Source organism: Adiantum capillus-veneris, chromosome 12 (assembly GCF_014529385.1).
Source record: "Adiantum capillus-veneris isolate H3 chromosome 12, ASM1452938v2, whole genome shotgun sequence".
NCBI classification, from domain to species: Eukaryota; Viridiplantae; Streptophyta; class Polypodiopsida; order Polypodiales; family Pteridaceae; genus Adiantum; species Adiantum capillus-veneris.
Genome location: NC_140942.1, coordinates 135,356,567 through 135,377,715, shown reverse-complemented (window position 1 = coordinate 135,377,715; position 21,149 = coordinate 135,356,567). Strand labels below are relative to the sequence as shown.

General features: G+C 42.5%; 1 protein-coding gene and 1 pseudogene across 2 annotated transcripts; both read left to right on the top strand.

Moving 5' to 3' along the window:
- Positions 1 to 1,393: 1,393 nt before the first annotated feature.
- On the top strand, positions 1,394 to 4,390 carry LOC147446552 (uncharacterized; the record flags this gene model as incomplete). Its single annotated transcript, XM_086524718.1, has 6 exons — positions 1,394 to 1,571; positions 2,895 to 3,290; positions 3,379 to 3,387; positions 3,469 to 3,573; positions 3,741 to 3,778; positions 3,836 to 4,390. Coding segments are annotated over 6 exons (1,068 nt in total), but the record flags the coding sequence as incomplete, so codon positions are not given.
- Positions 4,391 to 18,484: 14,094 nt separating this feature from the next.
- Positions 18,485 to 21,029, top strand: LOC147446551 (uncharacterized; annotated as a pseudogene). The gene is made up of 3 exons (XR_015189883.1): positions 18,485 to 18,599; positions 18,992 to 19,150; positions 19,253 to 21,029. The product of XR_015189883.1 is annotated as an uncharacterized LOC147446551 (transcript).
- Positions 21,030 to 21,149: the final 120 nt, after the last annotated feature.

The window sequence follows — 21,149 nt, the reverse complement described above, 5'->3', positions numbered from 1 at the left end:
TGCATGGTTGTTAGAGGAGTTTGAAGCTGATGTCATGACGGATTGGCATCAAATCACTGCGGCATTTTGCAAGGATTTGGTTGATTACAATAGGAAGTACTGGAAAGTACTATTGCCAATGACTTTCTACAGGTTCGTGTCACTGATAGAGAAAATTGAGAAGTACTGTTGTGAATTGCCAAAACGACTAAGGAATTACTGTATGAAGACAAAGGTGACCACTCAAACCAAACCCTACGCATGTGTTGCTCTGACAATTTAGCTTAAGTAAAAAAATAACGCAAAGTTTGGTGATCTGTTTGCACCACAAAATCAGCACCCACCAACAACTTATGGTTTGCGAGACAATGCATCTGCTACCACATTCTTTTTGCCTTCCACAAGCACAAACTGGAAATGAACGATGGACAAAAAGTTTGCCCATCGTATGTGTTGTTATGACAGTTTAGCTTAAGTCAAAAAATAACGCAAAGTCTGGTGATCTGTTTGCACCACAAAATCAGCACCCAACAAAAAGTGTTTCCAATCGGAGAGAGCATGCATGACTACCAGCATTTCTTTCTCATAAATCTATAGGTCCTCTCTCAACTAGACAACACTCTGCTTTCATAAGCCCCTACTCGGCCATCTTGCATAAGAACTGCACCAAGGTTGTTCCCACATGCATCGCATTGAACCACAAATAGCTTCAAAAGATTTGGTAGAATGATAACCGGATCTGATGTCAACTTTTCTTTCAAGTGCTTGAAAGCTGTAATTTCTTTAGTGGTCCACTTGAAAGAGACTCCCTTTTGCGTTAAGGCATGAAAGGGTGAAGCAATCTCAACAAAGGGAAGTATGAATATCATGTAGTAGGAACATAGGCCAAGAAAGCTTCGAATTTCATGTACAAACTTTAAATCTGGCCATGACTTAATTGCCTTGACTATAGCAGGATCCATACGTACCCCACTCCTTGAAACAATGTACCCAAGAAAGTGAATTTCTTCCAAAATGAATTTACTCTTCTTTGCACTAATGAATCGCTTGTTATTGCGTAACTCATTGAAAACTACACTTAAATGAGCCCTATGCTCCTCTTCGGACTTAAAAAAGACAATCGTGTCAATGAAGAATGTCCCCACATAATTCTGTGTGGTCTAAAAATTATGTCCATCATTCTATTGAAAGTGGCAAGAGCATGTGTACTACCAAATGGCATCACAAAAAACTCATAAAGACCAAAGGTTGTCCTGAAAGCAGTTTTGTGGACATCTTCTGGCCTAATGCGTATCCACTCTTTAAGTCTACCTTGCTAAACAATGATGTCCCCCGCCCTGAAGTCGATCAAGAATGTCATCTATCCTTGGAATAATGGGGAGCCTATTCTTGATAGATAATCTGATGATGTATCTGCAGCGAGCAAGGTCACAACTCTGGATCTGAAGGTGAGCTCTCTAACTTTGAAGAGATACTGACTCTGCCTTCTTCCCCTGACGGTAAGAGGACGAGACTCATGCCTCAAGAGGCAGTGTCTTGTGGCTCCAATCTTGTGGTGGGAACCTCTGATGATGGTGGAAGAGGAGGAGGAGGTACCTTCCTACAATAAACCAGGAGAGGGGGTGCCGCTCTCTGCTTTGGTCCTCCTGCCCCGTGCTACCAGTGTGACTTGATGACAGTTGTTGTGGGACAAATGTCTGTTGAGTTCTCCTCCTCCTAGTCAGCCCTTGAGTCTTCCCAGAAAAACGAGGACACTCTCGAAACCAAGTGCCCCATCAAATGGCAGTAGTGGCACTGATTCGGTCTACCCCAATAGTTGTGATTTTCCTATGACTGGATGACTCTCTCCCCACTCATACTGAGTGGAATCTGAAAAACTCTGAGAAGGGGTACCAAAAACAAAACTGAACTGTAAAAGGACTTCCGACGGCAGCCGAAACTGAGCTGGTAACTCTGGGAAGGAGAGAGTGACTGGAAAGCACGGGGTTTGGTGAAATAAAGAGAGATCAAAATCCGGGTACCATACCATCGAATGGCAAAAAGAAAGAAAAACAAGGTCGTGGGAGCGGAGACCACGATGCAACAGAGTGGGTTGTTGCACTAGAGTGGCAGATGAAGGCGCTCACATGCCGCAAGCTGCATAGGAGCTTGAGCTCTTCCACCTATTTATGAGCATGGACAATGCTACAGCATGGCACACTCTCATAGACTGCTATAAAGCCCCTGTGTCTGAAGAGTATGGCCACTCCTCCTCCTGAGACCCGTGAGAGGTGTGCATCCCTGGTGTAGAGACTCCCACACTGGAACCCATGTATCCGTGGTAACCCTCTCTCTAGGCTCTCATGTGTCTAATATATCTGTATATCATATAGCCACCAAAAATACATATATACAACAAGTGATGCATGCAAGGCATGTGTTTGATGGATGCAAATATGCTTGGCATGCTCGAATATTCCAAATGGAGTCTCTCTTTATTCATCTCCGAGTTTTGGGCTTGAGTATTTGCTACTAGGGCATGGTTTCTAGGCAAAGTGTTTGTGCACCTGAGTAGATCAATGGTCATGATACAAGCTTGCATAATAATCAACATAAGTGATTTGTGTCTTGCTCAAGATATTATGCCGACTCAGCCTTTCATCTACCCTCATAAATATCGCAGAAATCATTTTGTGAAGATTTGATGGCGCGGATTTGAAGCAGAGGGATTTGAGGCTCGGGAGAAAAAAGGAGGCTGAGCAAGCAGACACTAGGCCTAGTAGTAGGGACGAGGGAAGGAAATGGAGGCCGAGCAAGCAGACACTAGTAAGGGGCTTAGTCAGAAGCTCAATCAGTCCGTAGTAGAGAAGCTTTGTTAGACCGTCGAAAAGCTCAGTCAGTTTGTTCCAGATTTGTATCCTTTAGGCATGCTGTAGAGCTTCTAGCCCTTGAGTACGCCAAGTCATGTTTGCCAGATGAAAATACAGGGAGCCCCCCACTGGTGCGGCATGTCCCATTGCTTTGTGAAATCTTTACACCTCAATCTGTGGGTGAAGATTCATTCACAGATGCATACGTTGACCACATGCATAGAAAAGTATTGAGTGGGCCTCTAGCTACTGTAGAAGAGTTCAAATGTGTAGTAGATGCACTTTGCAAGACCAAAAGTGAAGAGGACGCCAAGGAGCTAAGATGTAAAGCCACATCTGAGTATTATTTCTTGCTTCTACCACATGAGAACCGAGATTGGATCAAAATGAAGATAGAGAGTGCTTTTACTGGTGTACAACATTATGTTGCTGAAATAAAAGCCTTCAAAGATTGGGAGCAAAGTGAGATTAAAAGAAAAGAAAGAACTGAAAGAAAACGACAAGGAATTGTTTTCGCCAAGCTTGAAGAGTATGACTATCTGCAGCCCAGGAAGTGATGGTAATATTTTTTGTGATTAATTCCTGGTAACCTCCATTATCTATTCTTCGTCATAAATGGCTAATTCAATGTTGTGCTCAGGAAAAGCCGCTCTCAGAAGACAAGACAGGATAAGAGCTGATATTGAGCACCATCAAAAGGGAGCTAGAACTTTTAAAAGAAGAGTACGAAAAGCTTTTGTTGAAGGTATGCCGTTGCCTTGCCCGTGTTCGCATGTTTACTTGTGTTTAAGGTATGCCTCTCCCCTGCCCATCTTCACATAACATTGTGCCAGTCCCATCTTCACATTGCTTGCGATAACGTTGATCACGAAGTAGGTCTGAAGCAAAGTGAGGATGCTGAGTTGGTGACAGATGATGAGCAAACTGATCCTATGGCTGAGCAAAGTGAGGTGACCAAAGTTTGATTGTTTCATAATGGTCTAACTCTATGGCACCTTCACGTTAAGAGCGAGGTGGACGAGGTGGTTCAGCAGATCAATGTGATTGAGGTGGCTGAACAGACTGATGTGGTTGAGGCGATTGAGCAGTGCGATGTACTTGAGGTGGCTAGGATGGCTGAGGTGGTTGGGATGGCCATGGTGGCTGAGGTGGATGAGCAGAACACGGTGGCTGAGGTGGCTGAGCAGAGCAAGACGGCTGAGCAGGACAAAGTGGCGGTTGCTGAGCAGAGCAAGGTGGTTATGACACCAGCAGCAGCTGTTGCTGACGACTCTGTGAAGGATAATCGGAAAAATGCTAAGTGGAAAGTTGTCTCTTTTGACGACAACTCTAGAGTTTCTCCTGACTAGAAACATGTTTCCTTTGATGACAGCTCTAGAACAAGAAAAAAATCTAGTAACAAATCAAGGCTGAGGAAGAGAAAGAACAAAAGTAATGGGGAAGTATGATGCGTGAAACACCAGCATTGACCTGATTCATGTTTTTAGTCTTGACCTGATTCATGTTTTTAGTCCTACAAGGGGGATATTTGCTTTAACAGGCTTACTTTTGAGAGGTTTGTAGTTTGTGACTAGGGTTTCTAGCATGGACTAGGTGATTTCTAGTAGTGCGTGGCTAGTTTGTATATTTCTTTGACAGGTTTCTAGTTGTTTCTATGTGGTTTGATGCTCTAATAGGTGTTTTGTAGCTCCATGACAATGTGGTTTCTAGCAATGTGGCAAGTGGTTTCTAGCTTTGACTAGGTGGTTTCAAGAAGAAATTAAATGTTTATCAGTAGTGCTTGGGAGGTTTCTAGCAATAGATTCATTGTTTTTACCATTCCTTGGGAGGTTTCTAGGAGTGCTTTGATGGTTTGTAGCCCTGTTGTGCTTTGGTGATTGGACTACCTGGTTTCTAGCACCAACAGCTGCTGCTGCTGACGACTGTGTGAAGGATAATTAGAAAACTGCTAAGCGGAAAGTTGTCTCTTTTGACAACAACTCTAGAGTTTCTCCTGACTAGAAACATGTTTCCTTTGATGACAGCTCTAGAACAAGAAAAAAATATAGTAACAAAGCAAGGCTGAGGGAGAGAAAGAACAATAGTAATCGGGAAGTATGATGCCTGAAACACCAGCATTGACCTGATTCATGTTTTTAGCCCTACAGGGGGGATATTTGCTTTAACAGGCTTACTTTTGAGAGGTTTGTAGTTTGTGATTGGGGTTTCTAGCATGGACTAGGTGATTTCTAGTAGTGCGTGGCTAGTTTGTATATTGCTTTGACAAGTTTCTAGCTGTTTCTACGTGGTTTGATGCTCTAAATAGGTGTTTTGTAGCTCCAAAACAATGTGGTTTCTAGCAATGTGGCAAGTGGTTTCTAGCTTTGACTAGGTGGTTTCAAGAAGAAATTAAATGTTTATCAATAGTGCTTGGGAGGTTTCTAGCAATAGATTCATTGTTTTTACCATTGCTTGGAAGGTTTCTAGGAGTGCTTTGATGGTTTGTAGCATTGTTGTGCTTTGGTGATTGGACGAGTAGGTGTTTTCTAGTAATCCTTGACAGTAGGCTCTTTCTAGCTGTGACATGTGGTTTCTACCAAGTGCACATTTTTTGGTTTATATAACTAATGTTACCTTGTTGTAGAGTGCTATGGTTACATGTGACGATGCTGAGCTTGTTGAGGCTCTTATCAAACCCGACATCCCTTTGGATGCTAAATTTGGTGAAATTAAAAACGTGCAGATTGACCTCGATGACCCAATTGTGCAAATATGCATATAATTAGATATTCAAATATGCATACACATCTCTCCTCCCAAGCTCTACAATAGCGTGCTTGAATCTCCTGGATCTTCCTCTGGTGTAGGTCTCGTGCTCTACATCTAGATGGGTGTGCTTGACGGGCCCCTGATCTCCTCAACTTGCTGTAATGTGACCCCTTTCCAGGATGCGAGAGCTTTACATGTCCACTTTGCAAACCACAAGAAGAACTTGGAGATAGTGGAAGGTGTTTATAGGAGAATATTAACCTATTGTAACTGACTACATTACATCCCCCCTTATAGGCATATTATGTGTTTAAATGCCTATCAGATGCAATATGCACTCAAATAGACATCTCACTTATCATATGCAGCCAAATATACAATATAATATGCATGATAAATATAATATGAGAGTTAAAATGCATCATAAGTGCTTATTAGATGTCATAGATGCTCAAATAGATATGTTGGATAGGGCACACCACTGGGTTGCATGTTGCATCATATGGAACAACCTTTGCATACTTGATTGCCGTTGACTCTGCACATATTACACACAAAGACGAATTGGCACATAACATCACCTATCGGTCTCTTGGGCGCATACATCACATACTGACCTTGGAATTCTCAATCAACCTTAAAGTCATTTAACACTCTTGCCTTGTCCTCTGAGCTTCACACAACGATTGAGCTAGGGCTTTGCAGAGCGATTGAGCTAGGGTTTCACAGTAGCGATTGAGCTAGGGTTTCACATAATGATTGAGCTAGGGTTTCACAATGATTGAGAGCTAGGGTTTCACAAATGATTGAGCTAGGGTTTGACAAACGATTGAGCTACGGTTTCACAACGATTGAGCTATGGCTTTACAAGCGATTGAGTTAGGGCTTCATAGAAATTGAACCAAGGCCTCACAGTGATTGAGCTAGGGCTTCATAGAGTAATTGAGCTAACATCACATCTATTTCGCTTCACAAACAACGGTTGGAGCTAGGGCTTCACCGCTAGGGTTTCATAGCGATTGAGCTAGGGCTTTACACTGATTGAGTGAGGCCTTCATCGCTAGGGCTTCACAATGATCGAGCTATCTAGCGTGAGCGATCATCCACATAAAGTAAGTGAGACTAATGCCAACCTCCCAACACCAAATGATATTCGAATACCAATCTAGTTCCCCAATGTATAGAGAGTAAGCCCGTTTTCAAAAGGATCCAACGATACCTGTAACTGCTTGGACCATATATCAATCTTGGAACCAATCTAGTTCCCCAATAATGTATAGAGAGTAAACCCCTTTGTGTTGGATGTATCCATGTGCTCCCGGTATCTAGCTGAATCAGATCCTAACTTATGAGTCTGGTGATCAATGTCCGCGTGAGAGATAGGGAGGGTGCATCATAGGAGTACTGGAACGGAGGCAATCTATCCATGTTGAATCCATGTGACTAAAATCCTGATGCCATCTGCCCATACCAACATGTTGTATCACCTTGCAGTGCTAACTGTCGGGATGACTGTAAGGCCAGTAGAGCATTTATCTTACTAATAATAATTTACTTTAGTAACATCAGGATGCACGAATACAAAGGACACTTTTCTAATTTTTCCATCTAAAGATAAAGGCGAAATGGATTCCATTCCGCTGCTCCCTCCCCCCACGTGTCCTTATATGCAAGTTGCGGTTGTCGGTGTGGTCGTTGTGTGGTGTGAGCCTTGAGCATGGACAGTTCTCTCTCTTGCTCCGACGTTGCACCCTCTCTCTCTCTTTCTCGCTCTAGGTTAGTAGCGCAAGCCTTGATGTGCAGCTGAGACGACTCTCTCTCTCTCTCTCTCTCTCTCTCTCTCTCTCTCTCTCTCTCTCTCTAGGTTAGTAGTGTAAGCCTTGATGTGCAGCTGAGACACACACACACTCTCTCTCTCTCTCTCTTTCTCTTACAACTGCTGCAGGACCCCAATTGATGGACGCTGGTCCTCCCCCCTCCGCCCCCCCGGAGGCAAGTGTTGTCCATGCGGATGTGTGTGGGGTTTGAGAGAGAGAGAAAGAGGCCTGCACTCTTGTTTATGATCTCTCTCTCTCTCTCTCTCTCTCTCTCTCTCTCTCACACACACACACACACACACACACCCCGTCGACTGAATAATCCTTCTTGCCTCCACTGGCTCTCACGCATGGTTGGAAACTTCACTACCATATGTTGTGTGCAATATGTCCTTGAGGTGCCTTCTGATTGAGTTGCCCTGTGTCCTTGATGCTTAGGACGTTTCCGGAGTCCCAAGCTTCTACTGGAATGTGTTGAAGTTCTTTCTTCAGAGGTGCTACAAGGCGTGTACTATTGTTCGTGCTTAGTTCTACTACGCTTGACCAACCCATATAACAAGGAGCGTTCTCCGGAGGAGGTTCTATGTGTCAACCACTGCCTAGTGCGCACTGTGTGTGCTCTTAATTGATCTGTATTATACGCTCGTCGTCCTGGGTGTTGTATATATGTTTGACTAGCAGCTAGGGTCTTGCCTGCACACAATACAGTGTTCAAGCTCTCTTTCCAGTTCCCTCCCACTCAGAAGACCAGTGTAGCGCCTTCTATACTTGTCAGAGTCGTCTGCCACCTCAGAAGACTCGCGTTAGCGCCTCGGCTCTTTTATGTTTGTCAGCTACGCACTAGTGCGCTCACAACCGCAATCATGATGAATGACATGCTCTCCATGTCCCGACTGCCACAACTTGGGATCATCGTTGGCATGGCAGTGCCCATACAAGTGGTACAGCAGTCGATAGAGTTTTTAAACCATAAAATTGGAGCGTAGGGGCTTTTCTCGACAAGAATTAAAAGCAAAGTTCTTAGCTTCCTCCAATAAGAATTTGCCAAGTGGCATAGCTTTCTTATGCCAAGTGGCATAGCTGGTCTTGCTTTTTAAGGTAATAATTTCAAACCTAATTTCAAACAAGGGTCAATTCTATTGATGGAGAGTCTAGAGAGAATCTAGAACATCTTTTGTCTAGTCTAGAGAGTCGACAGAGAATCCGCAGAGTTGTGGAGTCCTGGCATTAACACACTGTGATGGAGTCTAGAGAGAATTTAGTTCTTACTTGTGTGCACATGTGGGACCTAATCGACTGAGGAGAGTACCTACACAGCACCGATGGAGATTACAGCAGAGGATTCAAGCCAAAACATGTGTGTGTGTGTGTGTGTGAGAGAGAGAGAGCACGCGCGACAAAGGCCGACGTGAGCCAATGTGAAAGTTCAAAGAGACAAAAAAATCGCACATGGCAAAGCCGAAAACACAAATCTTGATGATGGCGATGATGGGCAGTAATGGAACACTTGATGCCTGTGCGGGAATGACCAAGGGAAGGCTCGATGGGCTGCCAAAGTATCGAACCACAACGGGTAACATGAAGAGTATACCCCAAGCATGTGTGCAACCGTTCAGACAATATATTTCCTTATTAAAGGTTTTCTTTAATGCATGTATTTAGAACAACAATGATGGCATAGCAATTGTAACCACAACACAGTTATGAGCTAACAATAACTTTAAATCTGTGTGCCTTCATTGCCATTTATGTAAGTTTAATAATAAATGGCAAGACCCTACTTTAATGTATTGCATATAAAAATTAAGTTTTATATTTCAATGCATATTCTTTTGTATATTTGATTGTGTATTACAATGTTTGTTTCGATGCATATTTAAATGTATATCTGAGTATATATATATATATATATATATATATATATATATATATATATATGCATATTTAAATGTATATTTGAATGCATATTACATATCTATGCTGTATACACGAGTGCAAGAAGTCATCATCATTAATCAGGGCATGCTAAGAAAAATTAAGCTTAGAGTGACTTACGCAAGACTCATAGAGTAGATGAGACGTTGATCTAACATGTACACTAAACAAGCTCTTCGTATCATGTGCATGAGCAAGAGACTTCTAAGGAGCTACAAAGAGAGCAGTGGAGCGCTGTGTGTGTGTGTGTGTGTGTGTGTGTGTGTGTGTGAGTGAGAGAGAGAGAGAGAGAGAGAGAGAGAGAACAATAGCAACCGCATGGGGATAGAGGCCGACGTGAGCTAATGTAAAAGTTCAAAGAGATGAACAAATTGCACATGGCAAAGCTGAAAAAACAAATCTCGATGATAGCGATGATGGACAACAATGGAATACTCGATGCGGGCGAGGGAATGGCCGAGGGAAGGCTCGATGGGTTGCCGAAGTATCGACTGCAACAGGTAACACGCGTAGGCTTGATCATACGAGCTTCCCGACGAGGAGAAGGGCTGAAATATGAAAATGTTAATGCTGATTTACTGCAGCTAGGGTTCATGCACAACGAGGATTTGCAAAAAATGCCAAGGCTAAAGAAGACGCTGGCTGTAGAGAATGTGTTGGGTCGCGTGCTACTATCTATATTCTATTGTGGAGTGAGCGATGATAGAGGACTACTACCCCACTAGAGCCGTTGGAAGTGTTATGCGTATACACTTCTTATATAGGGACTTCCACTGGTAGTTTTATACTCTATATATAATATACGTGATATAGTTAATATACAGTAATACATTATTGACATTACTGACTTTAAGCTTTATAATTTATTGTTTTAGGACGCAATTCGGTTGCAACAACGGGACCGCCTTTCTTTGTGGATTAGAGCAACTATTTCTTTTCGTTTAGGTTCAGTATTCATTGGCTCAAGCCTATAAATTGCACGGAATTAATATTAAAACATAGTCAAGACAAGATGGTAAACCTCAAATTAAAAGCGAGATATTATAAGCCAATCATATTAGTATTACAATAATTTTGTGATATTGTATTATAATAATATTACAATATAGTAAAACAATATTATAATATTACAGTAATACTGATATTATTAGTTGCAATATCTGTTCTATAATTTGAGGTTTACCATTTTGTTTTAACTATGTTACAATACTAATTCCAATTTATAAACTTAAGTCAATGAATACTGAGCTTAAAAGGAGAAAAGTAGTTTACTCCAATTCACATAGAAAGGCGGTTCATTGTTGCAACTTAAGTGCGTTCTGGAACATCAAGTCAGGAAACTTAAAGCTAGTAATGTCAATAATATACTAGTAACATCAGTAATACAAGTAATGTATTACTGACATTATTGATAATACATAACTAAACACTATGGCTAGTAACATTAGTAATGTCAATCATCAAAGTTGGAGGTAATAAAAGGATGGCATATTCCAAGGAATTTTCATGAACTAAGAAGCTTTATAGGTATGTGTGCATACTATAAACGCTTTATAGAAAAACTATTGTATGACCTAACTAAAAAGAACATTAACTTTACATGGTTTGTAAAAGAAAACAATGCTTTTGAAAAGCTCAAGGAAAAGCTTATCTCTCAACCTGTGCTTACACTGCCGAGGACCTCTCAAAGCCGTGGTACTTGAAGATTTGTGAAATGAAGAGGGTAGCCATTTGATGGGCTTTGATAGTCTTCTTGGCAGGTATAAAATGAGCTTGTTTGCTAAACCTGTCTACTATCGTCCATATTCCCGTATTCCCATGGATAGACTTGCATAATCCAAAGATGAAGTCCATGGATATGCTCTCCCATGGTGAATTAGGGATTGGCAAAGGTTGAAGCAAACCGGGTTGCTTCCCCCTATCAAACTTCAAACCACACATTTTGAGCCATACTCTTGTATGTTCGCTTTCATGGTAGGCCAACAGAAGTAGGTTTCTATCCCTCTTAGGGTAGCTTGAATCCCTCTATGTCCCGCATAAGGAGGAGCATGGGATTCGTACATCACTTTCTCACGTAGTGAGCTAGTAACACACAGCCTATTGCCATAGAGAAGATAGCCATCTTGTAGGGTAAATGGCTCCTCTTTCTTCCCTGGTGCAAGGGCTGAAATTACATCTTTGAAATTGGGATCATTAGCGTACTCATCTATCATCATAGATAGATCATTGTGAGTAGCTATTGACACCGCATTCACTCTCGGTCGTCTTGAGAGTGCATCGGCTACAAGATTATGCTTGCCAGCAATGTGAGCAATATGAAAGTGAAACTGTGAGAGGAAATTTGCCCACCTCATTTGTTTGTCGGAGAGCTTAGCCTATGTCATGAAGTACATTTTTTTGTCGGAGAGCTTAGTCTGTGTCATGAAGTACTTAAGGCTTTGGTGATCCGTTCGTAGATTGAACGGAGTCCCCATTAAATAGTGCTTCCACGAGTCTAAGGCATGAAGAACTGCGAGGAGTTCCTTTTCATATATGCCTAGAGCTTGCTCAACAGGGTCCAGCCTTCGACTGGCATGCCCTTCTTGGAGCAAAACAGCCCCAAGGCAAGCACCACAAGTGTCGCATTGGACCTCAAATGGCTTTGAGAGGCCCGGTAGTGTAAGCACAGGTTGAGAGATGAGCTTTTCTTTAAGCTTTTCGAAAGCATTTTTTTCTTTAGGTGACCATGTAAACTTTATGTTCTTTTTAGTTAGGTCATGCAAAGGTCCTGCTATTAGGGAGAATTTTTCTATAAAGCGTCTATAGTATGCACACATACCTATAAAGCTTCTTAGTTCATGTAAATTCCTTGGGATAGGCCATCCTTTTATTACCTCTAACCTTGATGGATCCATTTGGATGCCATCTTGAGAGATAATGTGACCTAAATATTAAATTTGTTGTAAGAAAAATTCACTTTTCTTTCAATTTATGAAAAGCCTATTCTCTCTCAGGACTTGAAATATTACCTGGAGATGTCACTTGTGTTCATCCAAAGAGTTGGAGTAGATGATAATGCCATCGAAGAACACTCCAGTGTAGCCATGGTGGGGCCGGAATAGCTTCTTCATCATTCGGTTGAAGGTAGCTAGTGCATTGGTCAAGCCAAAAGGCATGACAATGTACTCATAGAGACAAAACGTTGTGCAAAAACGCGGTCTTCACTTTGTCTTGTTCCACTATCCTTATTTGATGATAGCCAGTTTTTAGGTCAATCCTACTGAAGTAGATCGATCCTTGTGGGCCCGCACAAAACTGTTGCTTTTGCTCTCCAAAATATATCTTTTGGTAGATAGTGGCTTTGAGATGGAGGTCCCAAAACTTGTCTACATACTTATGTATAGATTCATAGGGAGAGAGCTTGAAGCTCCGCCATTCGGTGAGCACTTTGTCTTTGGCATCGATGGCCAAAAACTGCTTCAAGATGGAAGCTGGTAGGAGTTTCCACTTTCGTGGAGCTTCACCGTTGGCACATAGGCTAGACCACCATTGGCGGGCAGATTTTTGGAAATGCATGGCTACATGGCGTAGCTTAGAGGATTCCGTGAAGCCCTTGTCACCAAATGCTGAATCAAAATATTGGATGAAGGCCACGACTTTATCCGTAGCACCAAAGGTGCCGTCGTAGGTCAGAAAAGATATGCTCTTTCCTCCCTCTTTGAACTTTTTAAGCTTGGACGACCTCTTCCATGCGGCATAGGATTTCCTATGGCCTCTCCTTTTGTGCTCCTTAAGAGCTCCGCCATCACTTTCTTCAAAAATAAGATGAGGAGGATGAAGATGGAGAAGAGGGTGACCTCTTTCTTGCCCTTTTCTTCTCTTCTTTCCTCTCTTCCTTCTTGGAATTATGGCGAGAGGGACTAGGCGATGGTCTCCTCCGTTTAGGGGGAGTTGTAGAGCGTTTAGCCCGCCGTCTATGTGGTGCCATCTTCGACGAGGTGGCAGGAGACTCACTCCTTTCTTGATCTTTGGGTGGGGGCTCTACCATAGAGACTTGGGCTCTCCTTTGTGAGGGGGATGCACCATCACTTTGTAGCAAAGTTTTGAGCCCTTCGTACGGATTCTCCTCTTCCTCCATCACCGTAGAGAGACTTAGGCTCTCCTTTGTGAGGGAGATGCACCATCGCTTTGTAGCAAAGTTTTGAGCCCTTCGTACGGATTCTCCTCTTTCTCCATCATTGTAGAGAGACCTCTTTTGGGAACCTCATGAGGGGGCTTCCAAGGCACTCTCTCTTCTTGGTGGGGAGCTTCAAGAATCCTGTGTGTACATAGCTGCTGTAGCACTTCACCTTGAAGGGATGGATTGCCCATGGCTTGTTGAAGCTTGCTAACGAGGTAATTAACAAGCATAGGGGCATCATTAGTAGCACTTTCATTAGCAAAATCAAAGCTATCAACATTAATTCCACTCTCTTTACTATTGTCAGCCATTCTAACAAATTTTTAGGTGCAAAATTTTAGGTGTGCTTTGGCACTTCAAACCCTAGTTGCTACTCCTCTTAACCCTTTAGAAAAGCACTCAAACTCCTGTACCCGCGGCTCGAATATCATTAATTGCAAGGAATAGAAGAGAGGGTCTTTCACCACCAATACATTGCCGCTCCTGCCAAGCTTCTAATAGCTCAATAATTGTGGTTAAGCCGTAGGCAACAAGCCCCGTAGGACTCCACAATTAAGACCATAGCTCTCGACGGTGTTGCCCCTTTATCTACACGAAGTAGGCGCACCACACAACTGAAAAATCCCTATTCTACTTACTCACAGGCAATTAACGACACCAACCATTTATAGTCAGCTTAAGGACCTCCCTTCTTGAGCAAGAAAAGAGAAACCTTGTGGTCTGATACCAATGTAACATTAAGGTGGGTAGTAACTTTATGTGTAGCAAAAATTACATAAACTTAGAGAGTATTTCATTAAGAATAGATTCCTAATGAGCATAGCATAGAGTGCTTGGTTGTGGAGAGAGAGAGAGAGAGATAGCAACAAAAGCATTACACCTAGTTAGAATTAGGCATGAACAATAGTTCAAAAAGAGAGAGAAATTAAGCATTGACAATAGTTGAGGACCGGATGTACATGGAGCCGGCGGTCCCCCCTCCAAAAGGCTTTGTATTATAGGTTTCTCTCATCAAGAGAGACATTTTACAATACAAGAACTTGTGTTCCTTCAATTACTTGCTAGGGCTTTGAAGATGGAATCTTGAAGCACCTAAAAAACACTTAATTAAACACAACATCAATTCCTCGGGGATCTCAGACCCAAGACCTCACACACCTTTGAAGATGGTGAGAGCTAGCGGTGTATGAGAGCAGATCTAGAGGAAGAAGAAGTAGTACTACGAGAAAGAAGTATTTTTCCTCACATAATCACTCTTATTAGCATAGCTTAGCTTAGTAATTGGCATGGTAGAGGAGATGAGCATGCTTTGGAGCTTCTCCAAAGCATGCTCATCTCCTCTACCATGCCAATTACTAAGCTAAGCTATGCTAATAAGAGTGATTATGTGAAGAAGAAGTAGTACTACGAGAAAGAAGTATTTTTCCTCACATAATCACTCTTATTAGCATAGCTTAGCTTAGTAATTGGCATGGTAGAGGAGATGAGCATGCTTTGGAGCTTGGCTCTTGGTTGGATTTTCATCACAAGCCAAGAGTGTGTCGATGTAGGCTTCTATCTCACAAGCTTAGCTTAGTAATTAGCATGGTAGAGGAGATGAGAATGCTTTGGAGCTTGGATCTTGGTTGGATTTTCATCACAAGCCAAGAGTGTGTCGATGTAGGCTTCTATCTCACAAGAGTGTGTCGATGTAGGCTTCTATCTCACAAGCTTGAAGTAGGTGATGAGCTCTCCATTAAAGCTTGGAAAGAGATAGTCTTTTTCTTGCTTCACACATAGACTTGTGTGAGTGTGTTTTGTATAATGCCTTGCAAAATCAGCCCATCCTCTCTCTTGGTTGACCCCTGTTGCTATTTCCTCTTGCAGGCACCTCATTGGCTCATGCCAAGCTTAGCCAATAGGAAAACAAGGGCAGATTGAAGAGCCCAATCCATCCTCCATAGCCTCTCTCTCTCTCTCCTCTGCAAACCCTCTAGTAACGTCTTCCTCGGCTTTACAAAGGCTTCCTTTTTGGCTACGGTGCACGCAGCGCTGGATCAGCTTTTGCATTTGGCTCGGTAGGGAGCTTATACCGCGGATAATGCCCTCTGTTTGCTAGAGAACCTAGCTAGCCTCCTATGCAGAGGGGCGAGCTACCATCGTCAGCCATGAACTTGCAATGCCAACGATAGTCAATCTTTTGACTAAACATTTCCAAATAAGTGTTTCTAGAGAAGGAATGGAGTCAATCGTGGTGGTTCTATGGAAGCTGTGTTGTTATTCGAGCGAGGAACGCATGAGGCGATAGTCCATGGCATATTGTGTGCCCTCAAAGCTGGTACTGCTCTTTCAAATGAGCCATTGTAGCAACATAACTAAAGCAAAAGGAGGGACGCTAGTGAAATTGCTTTTGAAATTGTTTTTTTCTTAGAAGAGGACAAGAGCATACATTGCATCTTGTCTCAAGAAAGGAGGAATTTACCTTTTATGTTTGATGCACGAGCCAATGGTCTCCTTGTTCAAAGACAAATAAAATTGATACTGTTTTTTTCATGTACCGGTCAACATGGATTTTGACATCCTCTCTCTCTCTCTCTCTCTCTCTCTCTCATGCGCATGCGGCATGACCTCTTTCTCTCTCTTGGAGTTGTTTCGCATGTACACAGATTCTTGCTAATAAAGTCATTTTCTTTAAGTTATAAAAGTTTTTAATGGCACATTTTGGTTAAGTTATAAAAGTGCTCCCTCAATCGAGCCCAAAAAGTATGTACTGCTCTGGCTTATTCTTCACAATGCTCTTTGGACAGGGAAGAGAGCTCTCAAAGTCCACCTCGGTCATGGGATTTGCTGCAGATGTAATCTTGTCATTGAAGTATGCTATCTTTTCTTAGCCTGCCCCTGCAAAACAAGGAAATTCTTGCCCCGCTGTCCCGAACTCTTGGCTTCACTCCCTCGTGGAAACAACTGTTGCTTGGGGATTATGCAGGAGTCCTATCAGTGTTTTGGAATAAGTCTCGTTCTGAATTTCTGTGGTTGATCTGGCGGATGAGGAAATTGTAAAATGTTTGAGGTTGCTTACCAGACACCTAGTTTGAGAACCATGCTCTCTTCTCTTAATGTGCAGGATATGAAGATCACCCATGATCAAGAGGAAATCTTGAGGGATTCAAAGCATTTCTATGATCGAGTTCAGTCTTGGGGAGCAGGAGGAAACGACCTGGAAGACAAAGCCTTTGCCCAAGATGATTGGGAGAATGAGATGGATATAGAAATTGCACACCTTGAGGAAAGGATCAACGAAGGGCATTACTACATGGAACGGCTTCAAACCGAAATTGACAAGCTTCAATGAATGCTTTTGTATATATGATGAACTGGATGTCTAGGGTTTATGTCTCAGAGCATGCAGTAGGCTTTTTGTATCTTTTTGCTCTCCTTTAATATAAATTTCACCCGCGCTTATGGTTTTTTTTTTTTTTTTTAAAAGTTATAAAAGTGGAGGTAGAGAACGTATTCATACTAAAAAGCTAGACGGCTTCACCAATACAAAAGCTAGGGAAGAGCAACTCCTCAAGCAACTCAGATATAAGCAAACAAGTAAAAGAAGGCTCAATGGCCATCAAAGTATCCCCAATGAAGCATCCACTTAAAGGGAAGGGCAAAAGTTCAACCCCCAATGAAGCAGCCATGCTTTCAAAGGATCATTATACTGCGCCTTCTCTGCCAGTTGAACAGCTTCAGGCCAGGCACTCCTCTCTTCAAATTGTTTCTCCCACAAATTTAACAATGTCGATGCTTCTGAATGCTCATTCCCATGGCTGGCTCAGGAGCATGGGCTATACCAAGTCTACTACAACGTAGCTGCTTGTCAAAGCGAGGATCACTCAGTAAAAACACAGCTTTTAAAAGAGAGACAAGATCATCCTGGGCCTCAAAAACAACTGATGAAGGATCTTCTACACATTGCCGTAATATGTGTGTCGATGCTATCAGTAATTTGCCATGAAAAGGTGGTTTGCAATAGAAGGCCTACGATTGCCAAAGATAAGAGATGTGCCTAAGAGGGCTCGCCGATACCAAGAAGCCAAATCGAGAGATGCCAAGGGCAAATTCACTCTCATCCAAGGTAGTTTCATGGCACCCCCATGGTAACTCAAGGGCACTCTCATCCCATGGTATTCCCAGTGCAATTCCATGGAAGTCCAAGCAATCCTATGGTAGCTCCATGACACTCCCAAGCTTATCATGGTAGTTTCATGCGATGGTAGTTTCATGGCACTCTCAAGCATATCAAGGCTTGCTTTGATGCTCTTCCATCCTGTGTGTTAATTGCAGCACTATCGTGCAGCTCATTTAATTGGACCAGCTCGACCTCTCGCTGTTCATTTCCAATAGTCTGAACCCGACCTTAGATTGGTGCCTATAACCTAATTGTCCCCTCTCTCCTCTCCCCTCGTGTCTCCTCTCCAATGTTCGGGAAAAATGTGGCTCAGCTTAATACCGTGCCGTTTTCAATTTCCAAAATGCCGGTAGAGCGCAAGGGGAAAAGGAGAAATTCCGCCCCAAAATAGAGAAAAATAGTGTAAAAACCTAAAGAAGTAACCTAATTTTCTAAATTTTCATCTTGGCAAATTCAAGGAAAGGCATTTTGTATGTTTGAGAAAATGATTTTTCCCGAACACTGCTCCTCTCTCCTCTCCAAATAGGTGCCCCCCTCAAACTGATGGTGGTGAGGATTACCCGTCCCACCAAAAAAACTCATGTAGCGACACCCACAAGCTGTGGGCTGTTTTAAATAAAAAAGTAAAATGAATATATGGGGTTGGTGCTTTTGGACAGGTCCCTTGTGCAGGCTTTTTGATTTGAAAGAATAAAAAATCGAAAGCCTTAGAAAAGTGGAAGCTATGAGAGAATAAAAAATTCAAAGTCTAAAAACGTTGGAAGCTTTGAAAGAATAAAAAATATTTCATTGCACTTCTTTTCATGCTCTTCACCATTGAAATTAATGTTACACATGGAAAGGTTTGAAAACGTGGAAGAATATCACGGTGCACTAGCCAACTGCAACCCAAATGGGTGCAGGTTGGGTGCAGTTGCTCTACCCCCTTCCAAATAACAATGACGGCGTGCAAGGTATGTGTGGCCATGACATGGATTTGTAACATCACCTCAAATAACAAATTGCCCCCCATCGTGTGGGGTACCCAAGTGACGGTTATCACCCAAATCCCCCCCCCCCCCCCCCCCCCCCCCTTTTTTAGTGTCTCCTCTCTCCTATCCCCTCTTTTCTATCACAGACTCAGCATTCATCATAGCTTAGACTCTGTTGATTTTCGCGCCTGACATACCAACTTTGAGCCATCGATCCTTTTTGAGCATGCCCGTGCGAGATAGTGTGGAGGCCCCCCTACCCTGTAGTGTCTCCTCTCTCCTCTCCCCTCTTTTCTATCACAGCCTCAGCGTTCATCATAGCTTACACTCTGTTGATTTTCGCGCCTGACATACCGCTTTGTGCATTTACTCAGGATGTCGAAGTTACGAAGTAAAAGAACGAGGAAGCGGGAAAGTTGTATGCCTAGTAACGTTATGGAAGACAAGGGGAGGAGGAAGGGCAAAGAGCCTGAGGAAAAGCAGGAAGCGTTGCTTGCACTGGTCCCTCAGGAAAAGGAAGCATTCCCCACCAGGTAATATATCCCTCTGATTCTCTTATGCCAGGTGGCACGGATGATCTGGTTAGTCATGTAATTAATAGATGGGTCTTGTTCATTCTTGTCCGCTGGCTCCAGATGGATCCGACCGAATCGTGGCAAATATGGTGACAATGGAATTTCTTGAGAAAATGGGAAATTTTTTTGAGTCCAAGTTGCAACAGAACAATGAGAATTTGGAGTCCATGTTGCAACAGAACAACGAGAATTTGGAGTCCAAGTGGGAGTCCAAATTACAACTCATGTATGGGGCGCTCATGCAGGCTACAAAAGGTACCTGCTTAAGTCAAACACCGGCTGAACTTGGACTCCTGGTGAAGGAGAGTGCAGAAGTAAGGCTTGATTGTGTCCCCGTCCCTGTGGACGAAAGGCTAGCAAACCGCATTTGGGGTAGCCGGGATGAGTGTGATAGCCTGAACAATTCGAAGTTACGAATTCTTAAAGAAAACATCAATAGAATGCTACTTAAAGTCAAATGGGATCAGTGCAAGCAAGAGATGGTCTTTACAGGTCATGAAAGGGAAGAATTACCTGACCAAAAGCAGATTGATTATACCATTTATGTCAAGGGTAACGTCATGTGGCTTCCAATGTAACGGCGCTTGTAAGCTTATGTTCTTTTCCCGATCCTAGCAAGGGTTCGAAAAGGCCAAAATACCACTGTAAGGCTCATGTTGGGCATGCTATCAGAAAAGCAATTATTGTTTTGCGGTCTGCAGGCCCTGCCAAGACAAAAATAGCAGTTGCTGTTACAAATTTGCAATGTGTTCAGTGATACACAGTTGAGGAGGTTTGGTCAGGAGATGTGGGGGATACTACTTTCTTGTACAATAGAACCCCAGAAATTGATTCAGGTAAAAGGTCTTTAGCTGCCGTTTTTTTCGCTGACCCGTCTCATCTGTTCTGTCAACAGAGTGACAAGTATGTTGTAGATGGTCATGAACTTGAGTTCCTTGAGTACCTGGGTTCCGGAGCGACAAGCACTGTTTATAGGGCTCATTATCTTGACAAAGATTTAGCTGTAAAAGTTTCTAAAAGCGAAGTTGATGTCTCTTATGAGAAGGAGATATTGGAGTTGCTGAAGGGAGTGCCTGGTGTTCCAAGTGTCGAGGGAGTTGCTTCTGATTTGAAGTTACTTTTGATTTTGCCAGTTGAAGAAAAGGTGAAAGGGTCAGTTCCACTAGAAGCCAGGGAAAATTTTGCTAATGTTATCGATACATTGAGAGAAGCACATGAAAGGAAGATTGTACATAGAGATGTGAGGATGGGTAATATAGTAGTTTTTGATCAGTCTTTTCTACTCATTGACTGGGGTTTTGCTTGCCGTGTTGTACATGCCTAAGGATGATGTGGTTTCTTTTGTGAAGTCTTTATTCTTATTATCTCATCCAAGCGAGGCTCGCAATATGCGACATTATGCCCAATGCAGTTCTCAATTCCGACTATCACGGAGTCAGGTGTTGCAACCTGAGAAGCTAGCTGATTACTGGGATTTGATGTTGGGAAAGGCAAGTGCTTGGCTGGAACCATTGCAGTATGCAGAAGCTTTAGGTTATGATGAGTTAAAGATATGGGTTGCTCATTGGGCTGTGAACTTTTGCCCCTGATCTTGTAATGTGCTTTCATCAACTGTCTTTGACTTTGTTGCTAAACTGCTTTGCAATGTGCCCCCATTCTACTGATCCACTTTCAGACTGAATCGAGTCAGAGCAGTTATCAATAATCAACTCCCCACATCTGGAGCTGTTACCATGGCTTTTGTACCAATACAGAGCTATCAAAGCCTGTATAGCAGGGAAACACAAATGCATCACTAGGCTGTTAAGTAAGGTTCCTCAACAGTGCTTTAGGTGGATAAATTCAAATATGCATAATTTTATATATATTATATATATATATATATATATATATATATATATATATATATATATATATATATATATATTTATGTATATTTGAATGTATATTCCAATGT